The sequence below is a fragment of the Phaenicophaeus curvirostris genome, chromosome 3 (genome assembly GCF_032191515.1).
Source record: "Phaenicophaeus curvirostris isolate KB17595 chromosome 3, BPBGC_Pcur_1.0, whole genome shotgun sequence".
Taxonomy (NCBI): Eukaryota; Metazoa; Chordata; class Aves; order Cuculiformes; family Cuculidae; genus Phaenicophaeus; species Phaenicophaeus curvirostris.
The window spans coordinates 47687475-47704999 of record NC_091394.1 but is presented as its reverse complement, the minus strand read 5'-3'; the positions used below and the strand labels follow the sequence as shown (position 1 = coordinate 47704999).

General features: G+C 40.7%; 1 protein-coding gene across 4 annotated transcripts in view; it reads right to left on the bottom strand.

Annotated features, from left to right (window-relative positions):
• DLGAP1 (DLG associated protein 1) overlaps nt 1-17525 on the bottom strand; it is a 314534-nt gene that overhangs the window by 88945 nt on the left and 208064 nt on the right. For all 4 annotated transcript variants that reach the window (XM_069853925.1, XM_069853926.1, XM_069853927.1 and 1 more), the window contains 2 exons: nt 9013-9190; nt 6527-6767 (listed from right to left, as the gene is read on the bottom strand). In XM_069853925.1, coding sequence (XP_069710026.1) covers nt 6527-6767; nt 9013-9190 — 419 coding nt within the window. The remainder of the gene's footprint in view (nt 1-6526; nt 6768-9012; nt 9191-17525) is intronic.

Sequence of the window (17525 nt, the reverse complement as noted above, 5' to 3'; positions counted from 1 at the left end):
GTGGGAAATCTGCTTCCCTGCAATGTAGTTCCAGGCATATTTCAAAGCAGGTTTGTTCCTATTCCTGCTTGCAAGTCAGAAAACACTGTCTCCAAAACACAGATACAAAAGGCCACTGAGTTAGAGCTATTGATATCACATCACCCTGGCCCTGCACCTCAGCTCCCTGTTAGGACATCAGACCAACTTAAACTTCCGTTTCTACCTGAAGCAGGCCTGCCAGCCAGCCCAAGCTTCATGGCATAGGGTCGACTTGTCTTGCAGCAGTGAGAAGGAGAGGTGGTTGATTTAGTCACTGCTTCTTGGATTGTGGCAAAATCGTTGAGGTGACATGTTAGTTTATAGGCTGAGAAAACACCTCTCAGCTAATGAGACTTGAGGCACACAGAGTCAGCACAGCAATGTTCAAATAACTATTTTGTTTTTAATACCCTCCTGTACATTTGTTACGGTCAATCAAGTGGCATTTTGTCTCAGCTAGATGCTAGATGTTCAGGTGCTTTAATATGCTCAGACCAGCACGACTGCAGGCTCTGTTAGGGGTATTTATACTAAGAATGTTCACACCAGCAGAAGTGGGGTACACAGCCGTGGGATCAGGGTTGTCTCACTGCATTAGAACACCAGAAGGTCTCCATCTCACTGGAGCTTGGACAGTCTTACAATAACATCCAGACAGTGGCACTTTTGATAGTGCATGTGCATATATAGTTAAAGCACAGCTCAGATCCAAACATGATCTGTATTTCTTAAGGGAGAACTATGTAAGTCTGATCACACAAAATGATTTTCACTCTAGTGCATGCAATATAATCAAAGAAAATGAATTAATGGTACAATACATTTAGGCACATTCCGGATAGACATATGCAAAGGGCTTCCATACAATGTTTCATCTCAGAAAAGAAATTCAGAAGTGACTAATAAATAATGAACCATTACTTTTATGTAACTAATTATTGCATCTTCTTTATTTGTGCTGCCAGCAGATGAACAGCCCTAAAAGCTCTTTTCACAGAATGATATGAACTCCTGTTAAAGATCTCCTTCTCCTGCAAAAATAATGGCTTTTTCTGTTTCATCTGAGACTGTCAAATCTATAGGTCTGATGGCCACCCTGTTCCCAGCATCAGAAAAGGCCTGTTTAAGGGCATCAGTTTAAGGGAGGTGGAGTGCTGGTAAGACCACATCTGGAGTCTGTGCCCAGTGTGGCACTCTTGATTATCTTTATAATGTCCTTTCCTCATTAAGAGCCTTATTCCAAAAGCTTAGAAGCACACTAAGCAAAAGAAGAGTGATAGCAGTAACCAGATATTGAATACCAAAGGTATTAGAAGTCTTTCACTTTGTGCATTAGAAATACGTTTATAACTTTGGAGAACACTTTCAGCTTTTCTAAGCTTTACATTTTCAGAGGTGGAAAAAATAAATAGGCCATATCATACAAAACCAAGTCCTTCTCTCACCATTTACTTTTAGGAAGTTCTGAGCTTTCCCTGAGCTCTTATGTTCAGCAAGCTGCCTCAAGCCTTACTTGAAATTGCAGGAAGTGAGCACTTTCCTGAATTGCTGTGAAGGAAAGTGGACTTGTCACAAGGAAACCAAAATCGCCAAGCTCCAGACTGAATGCCATGGGCTCTCTCTCTCTGGATCTGGGCAGTGTCTCAGATAGAATCTAACAGTTTAAATTCAATATTCTTAATCACACAGAGAAAAGAAGGAGAACCAGGGAGGATGAGGAAAAATTGGTGTAATACATTTCACTATCTGACAACACTTAAACTGCAAACCGCTGTGGCTACCAAGTGTTCTTAAAGTAGGGGCCAGAGTAATATTAATTCCAGTAATCCCTATCTTTCAGGCCACAAAGTTCCACATGTCTTCATGTCATGCAAACTTTACATCCAAAAGGTAAAATGGAATTTACCAAGCTTATTTCAATGCCTGTTCTCAATTAGCATAAAACCACCCTACATGTAAACCAATCTGGTACAACCTGCCAGATGTTTGGGTAGCCTTTCTGTGGAGGACTCATTCTCACGACTCAGTCTTGCTCCTTCACGGGCACATAGAATCATAGAATAGTTTGGGTTGGAAGGAAGCTTAAAGATCATCTAGTTCTGACTTATTATCAGAGCAATTGATGAGTGTCTTTTATCATGTGCTAAATCAGTTAGAAATGCTCCAGTAAGAGCTCCTTTCTGAGTTCCTCTCATTAAAAACTTCCACTGGCTTCATAAGCATGTTTTTTGGTTTTTGGGTTTTTTTTTGGTTTTTTTTTGTGTCACGTGGAGCTTAACATTCCTAAAGCTGACTTCTGGAACAGACAAAATGAAACTTGCTCTAGCTACAGTCAGATGCCTCTAAGGTTGGAAACTGTTCTCCAAGGTCAGCTCCTCATTAATAAAGGAAAACATTTTTAAGTGCTGGTTTAAGGAATTTGATAGTGGATCCAAAGGCAGACTGCATTTCCGGATTACTCAAGGAAATGAACCATGTAAATTCTTTGTCAGTTTTCTACACTGTTCAAATCTATTTTTAGGTTCAACACCTGCATGAAGGTCTTAAGTTCATCAGACCTTCCACAGAAATACTGTAGTTTTGGTACAGATCCAGAAACCAATCCTCACTTCAATGGGAAATCAAATTTGAAATCCTAATTCTTTGTTTCTTTTTGGACAGAACAGTCTCTGAAAGGACAGCTCTAAAGAGTTCAAGAGAGCTTGGACACAGCTGGCATACAATCAGTTTCAACTTCCTTCTCCACAGGATCTGATTTTATTTTTGAATCCTCTCAGGCACAAGTCTATTTTTAATGTTGTTTGCATTTTTCTTTCTTTCTTTCTTTTTTTTTCAATTGGCTAGGCAGCCCCTTAGAGATTTTCCAGAAAATACCTAATCCTTCTTGGTCAGATGTTCCAATGAATGAAAGGAAAACAGCTTGCTCAGCTGTAGCACTGCAATTAGCATACATCGTGAGGACTCTCAGTCCTTCTCTAACCTGCTGGCTGCACAGCATGATTTCCTTGGGATTTTAAGCAGATTTGCTTTTAAGCAGAAGTGTAATGTTACTGAGAATCAGCAGATGGCATTGCTACACATAACTTTTATATTCCTGTTTACCTGACTGTACAGAGGTTAGACATTGAGAAAATACTGATTACAAGCCAGTGCAGCGTTTTTGCTGATGTTACTGCTCCAGCTCCATTCCAGAGGCAACACTTTCAACTTAAACATATCCAACCTCAACTATGCATTTGTATCCATGTGTTCTAATGCCCAAGCTCTCACAACAACGTAAGGGTTCTTTGCAGCAAAGGAATGTGCACAGCTGCACAGCCATGGTTTAGAAAACAGACACAAGAAATGTGGGAGAAAGCTGTTCCTATACAACTTTAAAAATTAATTGCTTCTTAATTACTGCATTGTTCAAGCTCATGGAAATGATTTACAGACTTTTAAAAATGTTAAAAGGCTACCTATTTAGTGACTGAATATGTGGGCTGAAGGTTTCGGCTGCAATGGTTGCATCTGCAAATAACCTGGGATCAAATGATGTAATAACTCACACCTCATTAAATTCCTCTGAAGAGACTACTCTCCAAACGACACGAGTGGTAATTTTTAGTGCAGGCTATGGTGTATAACATATGTCAGCACTTCAAAGCTGCTGTAGCTCCCAGCCTGAACCGTCTGCTCTTAGGGATGGGCCCTGGCTGGTGCAGAGTGCAGCTGTCTCTGCAGGTCTGATTGATGCTGAGTGAGCGCATAAGAGGGTCAGTGGACCTTTTCAAATGCATCAAGGCATGATGAAGTTGTGGCATGGCACTTATTTGCCAAAAGTCTCTATTTCCATATAAAGTCATAAGACCTCATTTTCCCTTCTTCATTTCAAAATCCTCATTTAAAAATAGGATAAAAATTCACTCCGCATATAAGACCACCTCATAAACAAAGTACTTGCCTCCCAGATACATGCAGAAGCTTCACTTTGGTAAGGTTAGGATTTTTTTCCCCACTCACGCCATTACATTTCATTCCATTGATGACAACAAGTTTGTGCCTACAGACGCATTTTCACACTTGGGCTTAGTTTCAGCCGGATGTGATCACCCTGCAGCGTTGCTGTGGTAGCACTAAGACCAGCATAGTCTGCAGAGGCCACCAGTTGAGCAGTCACCTGTAGCTAAGCTCCATGCCACAGCTAGCGCATTTAGCACTGTATTTATAGTTAGATTGCACACATCCTTAAGAACTGAATAGCTACACTGGTAGACATGTATTCCCAACTTTAGAACTAAACCTCCAAAACCATGTGCCAAAACGAAATTAAAACCTGAGGCTGTGACCATTCTAGCATAGGCTAATAGCCAGAGGTAACTATGACTTTTATCCATGGTGCTTACTTTATTTTTTATCTAGATACCTTGGAAGGCTGTGGGTCATCGCATTGAAGGATTAATTTTGAATTCAGTGGACAGGCAGCTTTCATTTTTTCCATTATCATCATGATGGTATTTTCCCAGGCTTCCAGCAGTCAAATAAATTCCAAACATCAGTGCATGACCACAGCTTTGTGCAACACTGAATGAAAAAGCAGGTCCCTGAGGGAACTGCTAATGTTGATGAAAGGAATCTTGCTTGGTTGAACAGGCAGAGGTGTTTTTGGGCAGGAGGACAGCACTGTCCTTTGGGAATGTTAAATCCATACTTTAGATTATAACTGCCCTTATGTCTCCCACAGAAGCATTTGAAACATAACATCAGTGGAGATACATTCGAGATACCGTTCTCTTTTCTCAAACCTGCCTAACACATTCCATTTTTCAATAACACAGCTTTTTCATCCGATTTTTTAATAAAGACAGCTACCCAGAGAAGAGACCAGGACTCTGTTTGTGGTTGTACTACAAAAGAAGAGCATAAAAAAGAGACAGTTTGCAATAACAATTTTCCTTTTTTGGGTTTTCCCGTGGTTTTGGCCAATACATACAGCCAACCTTCTCCATTTATACACCATCACCCCCAAACACAGGCACTATTTCTCAAAGTGACAGAAACAATCTATCATATAAAGATAATAAAAAAATAGTTATTATTTTCTGGTTGATTGTAGTTTAGTAATTTTATAATGGTTATGGTTATTTTCATAAAGGGGAAGTGTTTCAAAGAACTGAAAATCTACTCTGGGATACCAAGGTGTTCTAATATAGGCAAATGCACACTGAAAAATCCCTGAAAACTCCCATCCTTCAGCTTTTGCTTCAGAATATATTTGACACAATCTAATACTCTACAACTTTAATAGCAGAAATGTTGTCACATGAATACTATTTCTTAGGAGTTAGTGATTTATTTAAAAACTGCTTTGCAGCATTTGTTAAATGCTTTGATGCTTGTTATGTACTACCAATGTATTTCCAACAGTACTAAAATCTGTTACTTTTAGAGAAATCATGACTTAAGCTGAACGTGTTTGGTAAAAGAATTGAAAGTGTCCTTTGATGACATAAACCAATTGATAAGTCAGTGGCTTTAAAAAAGACTGGTGTGAGAGATAAGGAACTTGAAAGTCATGAACAACTGTACCTATGAGATAATACACAAAAAGGCTAAAGTTTGATCTACAGAAAACAGAAATTAAAGAACTAGAAAAAGAGGTAGTAGGTTGCAAGAAATACTTAAAATAGTCAGTGTCAACCATGAATGTGCCTAGTACATGAATAGTAAATTAAACCTGTGTAAACTAGTGGAATGGATTCAGAGAAGTCAAAAGAAAAAGGGCCTCTCCCATGGGGAAGAGTACATACACAGAACTTTCCTGATTGAGAGAGGCAGATTTGGATTTTTGTTTCTGACTTGCTTTTTCTTCTCCTTAAGCATTAATTTGAAAAGCAATCTCAGACATTAAAGGAAGGTCTTTGAGTATCATATTTAGACTGAAACCTCTCTTGCTTGCAAGGCTTGAATAGTTAGAACTGCAGAAAGAATAACAGCAGGATGTGAATATGCACATTTTGACCTGCAGACCAGTTCCCTTCTTCATTTCCATCTCTGAAATATGGCCTAGAGAGCTGTAACCATCTCTCTGAGCCATTAAACAACACATCCAATAACATGTAACTTTTAGAAAAGACAAAAATCACTTAATCATTGTAGAAAAACTGACCAGAAGGGCCCTCCTCTGCTAGCAGATCTGCTAACCTAGAGCCTTCTTGTTAAGCCTTGCAAAATTGTGATTGCCCTTTTCGGGAGGAGAGTGAGAGGACATATGACCTTGGACTCCCCTCCTGTGTGCTTTTAGCCCAGAATAAATCAGCTTGGATACAGGAGGCACCACATCTACATCAATTTGATCTATATGTAGTTTTAGGCTGATTAGTCTGTCCAGCTCCTTAGTGAAACACAGACTCTCATAAGGGCTTGGTGTCTGACAGAGAAGAACTCATCAGATTAACTGATGCAGCTGCACAGAAGGGTACCTTGCCTTTCTACCATCTCATGGATTTCCCATTTTGTTACTCACCAGTACTGCTCTGGATGGTCCTCACTGTAGTGGTTGTACGTGGAGGTGATGAGGATCGCAGCGATATGCACTCATCATCCTGGGAACAGCCCTTCTCAATGGCTCTGACGTAGCTGTGGCTCCTCATGCGGAAGCAGCCTGGCATGGGCAGATCCAGTGCCTCCACTGCCTGAGATTCCAGTTCACTGAACACCGACTCGCAGACAGATTCAAACTGACCATTCACCTCCATTTCACTCACCTGCAGGCAAAGACCAGGCAGGTTCAGTACATTCAAGGAGATAGAGGCTTTAGGCATAAATTTAGCAGAATTTAGGCTCTTGGTTCCTGCTAAGACTGGTGGGAAGCTGGGAGTCCTTGCAGCAGCATCTGATTTATCTCACCCTGGGCCCACAAGAGAGGCTGAACCTCTGGTCACCACAACCATTACATTATAAACCAAAAGTCACTCTTTCTTTGGCAGGTGAGGAAAAAAGGTCAGCTTAACCCTGGTACACAATCAATGCAACACATAGGCAATCACAGCGATAAACCTGAAGCTCGAGGGTAGAAGAGGTAACAAACAGTTGGGAAGGGGAGGCTGATAAGGGAACTAGCTTTGTTGCAGGGGAAAAATGTTTGTATAACTACATCTCTGGGATGTAAGGAAATCCTTAGTCTGGAGCAGACACTAGATGGTGACAAAGACTTGCTCTCACACTCATTAAAGAATATTCAAAAGCATGTGACCTTGCTGCAGGTCTCACAAACCACGAAACCACTGACTTTGGCTTAATTAGTAATGGATGCTTGTGTTTCTAAACTAAGAACAGAGGCCTGAGCTTGGCATTAAAGCACAATAATTATCACTGCAGGAAACATGGACGCAGAAATCATCACTTGTGGATTTTATTAGTTTTCAAGCATGGAAAAGGCCAAGGTTGCAAGAGAAGATAAAGACTGTTAGGGTGGTGGAAAAAAAAAAGTAGAAATTCTTCCCCAGGATTAGTTTTACCAATGAAAACATTATGCTGAGTATTTCTACACAAAAATGAAAATCAAAACTTCAGAGCAGAACTTTTTTTTTTTCAGAAGGAAACTGCTTAAAAGAGCATGAGAGAGAAGTGGATAGTACATTTTAAATAACAATCTTACAATGGTGGAGAACAGCTGTATCCCCAAATAAATATCTCGGAATGACTGCTTTTTTTTTAAAAAAGCCCCCATATATTCATATTGCTAAATAACACTGGCAGGAAGCTTTGTGTGGGTGTTAGGTGTCCAGCTAAATAAGTAACCGAACATAATATTCATATATTTGCCTCAGAGACCTGAATTTCAGTGCTGTTTCCTCCTAGATACATCCTGACCCTCTTTCTAGAGCATCAGCTCTACCCTATGCAAAGTGCTTGACTATAAAATACCCAGGTGGATACTCTAAGGTTACAGTGCCCAAATACAGAGTAACACAGAAATTCAAACTACTGTTCCATTCTGAATGGCACATATATTTGCTACGGCCACAGCTGAAGTCCTGACATCAATGATATCACATGCTTTTGTTGACACTGCAATGACCTGACAGTAACAGGAACTACAAATCCTACCCTGATGCACTTCTGGATAAATATAAGAAAATTCTGTTATCCAACCAACTTATCCAAATGACCCACTTAAGCAAACTAGCCCAAAAACATTCCAAGGAGCTACAGGATTTAGCAGATGAACTACCGGCCCACTGACCTGTGGAGTGCTAGCACTTTTGCATTTCTTTCAGATCTGCTTCTGACCAATTCAACTCTACAAGCATGTTATATGCAAGGAAAGACTCTTTTATGATATTAAAACTCATAAACTCAATGTGTCACAGTGGCCTTTGTTTTTTGTTTTTATTTATTTTTTTCTAGTTTGGAATGAGCATGAAGAGATCTACAGAACTTCAGGGCAATAATACCTTTGCTCTTAATATATGTACCATGACATTTGTACTATATAGGTAACTATATAGTTTAGAGGTACATGGGGTTAAAAATGTATGCAACAGCATAAAGAAAGGTTTAAAAATACTAACAAAATTATGAAATACAAAATATTACTAACTTAGTTTTCCTTTAGCACCTCAATCAGCATGTGACTGCTTTTTTTTTTTGAGGCATAAAAAAAATTAGCTTTCAGGTACTGAGTACAAGATCCTTAAGAGAACACTGTTTAAAGACACTGTTGATGAGCACCCGCTTTTGGAAATGAAAAAATTAGACTGCTTCTTCAAACCAAATGCATGTTGTGCCACTTGCAAAGGGCAGGTTATGGCATTATCAAATGCTGCTCTCTCAGAACCAAGATTGTGTGAAAATATTTCCATTTTCTTAAAGAACGTTTTGAAAATGTGTGCCATGCAACAGCCTGATTTCAATTAAAGGAAAATCAAGTTTCTTCTACCGTAAGGGCTTGGCCAGCATCCCGCATGGCAGCTGGTCTCTGGGCCGCCGTGGGTGCATGTCACCTACCTGACTGATGGTGCTCATGGCTCTCATGTAGCTCTCATTGCGGGAGCGGAACTTGGGGGATGTCAGCAGCCCCGCAGGGTCCAGGCTGTCCAGGCTTCGGTTAATGGAGACTTCACTCACTGCTCTCAGGTAACTGTGGCTCCGGATCTGAAGCTTTGGCGAGTGTTCACTGGATATCCTGGGAGGTTTGTGGAAGAAAAAAAAAAAAAAGAAAAAAAAAGAAAATAGTTATTTCATCCAATCTGAATGGCCTCACTAGGAGCGGGGTAAAGAAAGGAGAGTCCCCATAATAAGATTGGCTGCATGATCATAAACACATCAGCTGAACATCCACGTCTTGAAAAGAAGTTTTCAGGAACTGTAGGGGTTGTATTCCTCTAAAGGGTTGTTCCTCTGTGAAAACCTGGTGCTGGCCAAACCTGCTAGTGCTGTGACTCTGACATCCAAGTATGTACCCCTTTAATAGGACTGCTTATCCTGGAGCTTTTAAGGGTATATGGGCAAATACAGTAGGCAGATCATACATAACATGCACTCATAGTACATCTTAACTTGGGAAACCAGTCCAAGAACGTGGCGCAGCCGGTAGAGTTTTATTTTGTACCTAGCTTAAGCTGAAAGATAAAAAAATGTAGGCTAGAGAAGCAGTTTTATGTGATGATGTCAAATTATAAGTTTAAAAACCACAGTTGTATTTCTGGAGCAATAACATTTCCTAACTTTCTACTACCAGCGACAGATGAGATGCACAAGTAGTCAAAAAACCAAAAAAACCTCATAGGTAATGTGCACAAATTGCAGTACTCCTGCCATATGTGCTCATTCAGCTAGTTTATTCAAAGGTTATTATGTGTAGCTACAATTTTCCACCTGTGAGCAGTTTTACCCTCTGAAAATGCCTGTTAAGTACTGTCTTCACAATCTGAGGCATCCTATAAAGATGTGAATCACAAAAAGTGAACCATGTCTTGCTTCTTATGCAATGCAATTTGTTCTGGCGATATTCCTTTTTGAACAATTAATCAGTGGATAAAGTTCAGAAAGGACGCTTGTTCAATATTTTTATTAAATATCTGTAATATTTTCCAAATATTATGAAGTAAACAAATTAAAATATAAACTAAATTTTCCATTTTTAAATATAAATCTCACTTGGATGTTTGCAAGTACATGAAAGAAAAATCTGTAACCTATTTACAGGCTTAATCTTGGTCCCCTAGACTTCAGAAATACACACATTGATGACCTGAAAGAAGAGAATCCATTTAATGTCTAATTCCTCAACCATTTACAGAGATTTTGTATTCAAGTACCTAAGGCTGGTATTTAGTATGAGCAATTTCCCAGCGGCATGCACAATTCTGGTAATTGTCAATGTATTTTAGGAGGACAATTCCATTGTGTAATTTGCACACCTTAGTTCAGAAACTGGGTCTGTTTCTGAATGGTATAATACTGTAATGAAATCTAGGTCATCTCTACAACATGGTATTCTCTGATTGCTAATTACCTGCCTACTAAAAATATGTAAACTTACACTAATTACTCAATATTCCTGTCACAGGATGAAGATAAAGGCTTTGCTTGCCATTTTGACTGGCATACAGTGCAAAACTTAGAGCAGTCATATTCACACACTTTGACTCCTTATGCCATTGATTTCACATGACGAAAGTAGAAAGCTTTTTAGACATCATAATTAGTGGTGTTCCAAACTCAAAAAAAGGAAGAGGAAATGATGAAAAAGTGATTGTTACCAGCAGTTAGCTACAACATTTTGATAACTAACTCTAAACATGGAACTCTTGGGAAAAAAACTGTTATTTGATAAAAAAAAAAAGAAATAAAACCCCATAAAATAGAATGAATAATTCAACACACAATTTTTCATATGCATGTGATCTACTTCACCACTCTGCTGATCTGTAAACTGATGAGCATTGCCTTAAATGCATTTCTTAAATTACTTCAAAATGTATTTTCTGAATATGTTCTGAACAGTTTGCTGCCAGTATGTGACATGCAAAATTCAAATATGCTTGATTAGCTGCCAGTTAGTCAAATACGTCACCTGGGGCTGTTGCTGTTCACTGATTAGGTGAGTTAACAAGAAGACTGCAGCACATCAACAAATTCAGCACATAGATACTGTCAGACAGAAATCCGCCAGTACTGAGGCCAGTGCCCTTTAAAGACTGGAACCTGTATGTCAAGATGCAGGTACTCATAGCAGCAAGATTTTGCTGTGGCAGCCAGAGTACAAATCAGATCAGATGCTCCAAGTGCCATGGAAAGCCACCACAGGAGATACAGAAATTAATTTTCTGTATGCATTAGTGTTGCATAACAATGTTTTCTGAACTCTGCCTCAAACAAGGGCATCCATCCATGAGAGTAAACGTTTCCCTGTTGTTTCAGATGTGTGTGGTCAGCACAGCTGCCTTCTTTTTCTTACTAGTTTTCTTCCTGACTATAAAACTGGCTGGTTTGGCACATATCTAGAACCATATTTTACAAGGGGCCACTTGTCTTAGTCTGCACATACCTCCCATCTGTTGTATAAAACAGACTAGGATATTGGCAGCTGTTGGAGGAGGTGGCTCCTTGCTTACTGATTGCTACAACAATTTTTTTACTAGATGCAGTGATGGGGGAAAACCAAGGATTTAAAGCACAGACAAAGAAACTTCTGAAGGTTTGCATTTATAATGATTGCTATCACTTTTATAACTGTGTAATAAATCATCACTATATTCTACAGTACGCTTTAATGAACAGCTGAAATGCTACTTGAATTTTGAAAACTTCCCATTTAGATATATATCTGGCTACGTATGACAGGGGAAGATTTGAATATCTAATTTATTTTCTCAGAGTTACTATTACTAGTAACCAGTAAATGAAAATGCTATTTTCTTCCTTAAGAGTTCATTTCCATCTTTGTTTATCTTGCAGCACCTAAACTGTTTTTGCCATCATAATTTCCAAAGTCAAGTATGACAGGCAAGGATGGAGACTTTGGGACAGCTCTTTGGCCAATAGAAAATGGTCTGTTAGCTCCACTCCCTTCATTGGATATATTAATTGAGAGAATGAGGACGTGAATTATTAAAGATGTTAAACGAGCTCCTCGAGCACTCTACATCATTTCTGAGCTGCAGGGCCTGCTGGTGTGACACAGGACAAGCACTTAAGGGCAGTCCTGAACTCAGTGCCAGGGCCCTTTCAGAGGGGCTTATACACAGCTCACACTTACTGCTGTGGTAAAGAAAGATTTTTTTGCCTGGGAGGCTTCTAGTCCCTTGTGGATACATGATATGGTGATGCTGGTCGAAGCAGCACTCAGGGAGCTTGCAGCAGGCATAGGGTGTACTTTGGGGTTGGGCTGTCCTCTAAGGCAACATGCTGCACTCACAGGTGGCAGGTCCCTAAATGAGGTGCACCAACCACATGGGGTGTGAGGAGTAGCACTGCTAGATGTGTGTCATGCCCCGATTCATGTGCTACACACTTCACACTCTTGTCTAGGTCCTCTTTTGACCTATGCAGTGGAAAGAATGTGGTTTATTTATCCATGTGGCAATCCGGAGGCTGACAAGGTCACTATCAGGGTGAAAATCAGAAGCAAAATTTACTCCAGCTTTGACCAAAATAAACAGACCATAACACTCAGGTGCACAGCCGAGATACGGGGGTGCAACTTCCCAAAGCTACAGAAAAACAGATTTCAATCTGTTCAGATCATAATCTGATCTCTGAACACAGCCAAGGTCACTCGGATTCAATCTGAGACACACCAATACCAGTCAAGAAACAGTAAAGTAAATCATGTAGAGAGAAAGAGAAAGAGAAGGGAAAAAGAAAGAGTTGACACATCAGTGGGCAACAGCAGTTCCTTGGGAACACATGGTCGCTCCAGCAGCATCTTCTTCCACACCACGTGGTCCAGGCTGCTCTGATTGAAGTGATGGGCATACTCACACTCTGTGGCTCCTCGCAAGTTCTTTTGTAAGGCCAGTCCATGCCCCATCAGCATGTGGAGGGCGGTCTTGCCACACATGTGCAAAAGCTCCTTCGGGAGGGTCCAACCAGGGCAGTCTGTGATGAGAAGGATGGGGAGGGTGGCAGTGCCCGCTGCTGAATCTCCTGTCCCCATTAGCAGCTGTCCTGAGCTTGGCCATGAGAGGGGGAGCAGTGCTTACTCCTCCACCTTCCTTCCCACTGAACCCAGCACCACATACAAATGTTTAAGGCAGACAAAACAGTAAAGTCAGTCTTGACAATGTGCTTCCCAAATACCACACAGCAAGAGACACCAGAAGGAGATGAAAACTTTGGTTGTTTGCTGCTCTGCTGGCTGCTATTGCAGTGTCCCAAGGGGATTGACAAGAAAAGGAGCCAGTCCTGTGCTGAGGTGTGTGGAAATGGAGTTTACTGAGTCCTGGCAGAGAAATAAGGGCTCCTCTGGGTATAGGAAGGCAAGTGCCTCTGGATCCACACTGTGCCTCAGGGAAGACTGAGGTACCCTGCCAGTCAGGGAACAATGCAACTGAAAGTCTATGAGGGGCTATGAGAGGCAGAAGAGCATTCATTTAAGCAGAAAACACATCTTAACAAAGCATTTAAAACAGAAGATCATATAGATGTGTAAAGGAAATCTTTAATCTACCTTTGCATATTGCCCTTTTGTTTCTGCTCTGTACATTCAGACATACTGAGTTTGATTCTTCTGTTTTCATTCAAATACAGAAATGAAAAGATTTAAAATGCACCCACCTCCTCACCCCCACCACTGTTGCAACATGCACATTAATAAATACTTTAAGCCAACCGTTACAGATGTGTTTGCATTTCACAGTCCTAATTCAAATGGAAACACATATTGGTCCATTTGCTTAACTGACTATTTGCAGAGTAAGGAGTTGGTCAGCATAGGTAAGCATGGGAGGAACCAGGCTTAGGCGATTTGCTCTGGTTTGTACAAGGAAGTCTGAAAGAGGCAGGACACAGACTCAGATGATGGCCCCGGATGAATGAAGGGGGAAGGAAAGCATCACTGTCTTTACATACTGATGTGTCATTTCTGACTTGGATGTACTGGCCATAATTTAGTTCATTCAAATATATATTAAAGGGTTTTAAATTCAGTGTTAGCTGATTAAAAGTGAAATAACTCTGAATATATTCCTGGAAGAGTTCCCTTGCCTTCAGAATGGCTTTCAAATGCCAAAAAGAAGACAGAAAACAGAGATTTACAAGAACAGGCAAGTTTAGTTTCAAATATTTCCTTCTAATTTAGGAAAGCACAATGCACTCTTCTATATGTGTTCTTTAAGAAAAACGCCTTCATTTATTATATTTCACTTCTGAATGAAAAAAGGGAGAGACAAGACTGACGATGGCCACTTTCTTTCCCCTTCAGGCCAGACACCATATAAACAAACTTTACAATAAAAAATAGTCCTATGACTATTGTCTTCTGCAAGTTCAGCATTCACATTCATAGCACAAAGCACAATGTTGTGCCAGGTGGGTACCATGCTGTGCCAATAGAAAATGACAAAGCAGAATAAAAGTGAAAGTCCGGAAACATGTCCTGCATGCTTCTATAAGCCAGGAGAGGAGTGGGCTAAAATTTGCCTTCAAACAAGCAGAAAGCCCCTAATGACACACCACATACAACCCCAAACCAAAAAAAACCCACAAAACATTGAACCCACCAGTATTTCCCAATATCCTAGCTCTCATTTTTGCAGTCTGCAATGGACAGCTTAGTTCCCTAGGGCTTAATTATCCTAGGCTGAATGCCCCACCTCTACCATGGCTGCTGGGCACATCCAACACACATTTCTATGCTTAGTTTTATTTGGATTCTAGTGTTGCTAGAAGTTAGAATAATCCATCACAGTCTGATGCAAGGCAAACATAGAAGGACAACAGGGAAGGAACACGTACAGAACAAAGTGCATCTGTCTGATCTTGGTCATGATACAGGTCATCAGGCTGGGGTAGTCTGACCATGTTTGCACCTATGTTCTGCTGCTTTTTCAGTGCAGTGAACACAGATCTGTCACGCCACCAATGCAGACAAGGGCAGCACATAAACAGTTTTGAGCATTCCTTCCCCCACACCAGGGATTTTTCTGGGTTTCGAAGATCTCCTTTCCTGTCTTTGTTTATAACAAAACGAACCTCCTCATGGGGATTTCATACCTTGAAGCTAAAAGAAGAAATAATAAAACCTCTCTTTAAGTCCTTAGCGTGTTGCTAAAGAGCCAAGTGTGAGAAAGAAAATCTAAAACTTGGAGTCAACCAGAGAAAGTTCATCTGCTGAAGAGCAATTCAATGTTATCAGCACAAAATTGGCATCTGCTTCTTTTTGTGTTATGAAAGACTACTTTGCTGAGACTACAAATTATCCTCACTGCATGGGCAAGCCAACAGGTGACAGAAAGCCGCACGGGACATGCCAATGTCACAGGGATTGTCACGAGGTGAGAATAGGCAGAAGTTGCAGTATGGTGTATTTGTGTCTCTGCTTGATTTTGCAGATTCTCGTGGGACTGCAGAGGAAATCACTTAAAAAAAAAATATCCAGAAGTCCACACAGTTTGGTGTCACACAGCTCTAATGTGTCTATCTCCAGCTGTGATGGTTTTTTTTTTGAGTGAGCACATGGTGTCCTGCCAGAAAGCTCCAGTTTTTTTGAGAGAGGGCAGCAGGAACTGAATCAACAGATTCTAGTAGCAAGTACTTCTAAAAACCCCATTCCCTTTTAAAACCCTCCATTCTGGCTACTGCTGGCTTCAGAATCAGCCATGAATCCAATTATTTGTGGTTTTATTACAAACCTGCTTCCCTCTCAAAGGAAATGGAATCACTGGGTTTATTTCTTTTTGGGGTGTGTGGGTGCTGAGGAATGAAAGTGTTTCAAGAGCATCTTAAACCCTTAATAAGTGCTAATATGTTAGCAAACAAAGCTGACCATTGCACAAAAATTCACATATACATTAAAACAAAGATCCTCTCAGATGCTGTGTACTATCAAAAAAAATAGGCTAATGAACTGAAGGAACCTTTCTCTTGCTGTTGATGTGCTGAATCTTCTGTCTGCTCTCTAGACACGGTGAAGGAACAAAGCACAGTACGGAAGGGGCACATAATGCCACATGCAATTCAGCTGGTAGAAGAAGCAGATGGAAGATAATGCAGATAGACACTATACAATTCTCTTTAATCAGAAATCTGAAGGGAAGTTATTGTCCCCCTGTACTCAATGCTGGTGAGGCTGCACCTCCAATACTGTGCAGTTCTGGGCACTCACTGCAAGAATGACATTGAGGTCTTGGAGCATGTCCAGAGAAGGACAATGAAGCTGGTGAAGGGTCTAGAGCACAAGTCTTATGAAGCGCAGCTGAGGGAACTGTGGTTGTTTACCCTGGAGAAAAGGAGGCTGAGGGGAGACTTTATTGCTCTCTACAAATATCTGAAAGGAGGCTGTAATGAGGTGGGTGTCACTGTCTTTTCCCAAGTATCAAGTGATAGGACAAGAGGAAATGGCCCCAAGTTGTCCCAGGGAAGGGTAAGACTGGATAGTAGGAAAATCTTTGTCACTGAAGGTGTTGTCAAGACTTGGAACAAAATACCTAGGGGTGTGGTTGCGCTACCATCTGGAGGTATTTAAAAGACATGTAGATGTGGTGCTTAGGGATGTGGCTCAGTGGTGGACTTAGCAGCGTTAAGTATGATCTTAAAGGTCTTTTCCAACCTAAATTATTCTGTGGCCCCTCTAGCAAGACTCGAAAGTTATCCAGAATCTTCTCAGATTAAACTCTTATTTTAGTAATTCAAGCATTTTCATCTGCTGGCCAGCTACCTGAGAGCACTTGTTTGAGGGTAACCCCTACAAAATGGAAGGAAGGAGATGCCTCCAGGTCTGCTCAGGCACAGGTTTTGACATTGGACATGAGACTGCTTCACTGACACTTCTAATTGCTGTTATTATGGTGAGTCAAATCATGCTGTCATTTTTCTCCTCTTGCATGTCGGGTAACACACTCAAAACATCCCTTCACTCACCTGTGCATCTACACTTCCTGAAGCATTCATGGCAAGTACTGAAGTTTGAATCTCATTTTCTGTTAGTATTAAGCTTGCTTCTACTCAGAATACTGTATATTCTTGATCCAGAATACTGGAACAAGGTTTTCTCTATTGCAGTCCTTGTGCTATTCTACAAATATCTCAGCCTCCACAAGCTCAGACTTCACTTGCTTAACTTAATTTTCAGGCCTCCCCCATTCATACATTAAAAGTTTGATCAGTGCTGCCAGTGGGAAAACCCAAGCATTACAGCTCTCTGCCATCCTGCAGGAGTAAGGTAGTTACTTTTCAGGAACATCACCCAGCTGTGTACTGAGCTGGCTGCATGACCAGCCCTCGCTGGTTAGCACAGCAATTTACACAGGAGCTCTGGCTTGCTCCTGGGAGTGGGAGAATAGCCTCCAGCTCAG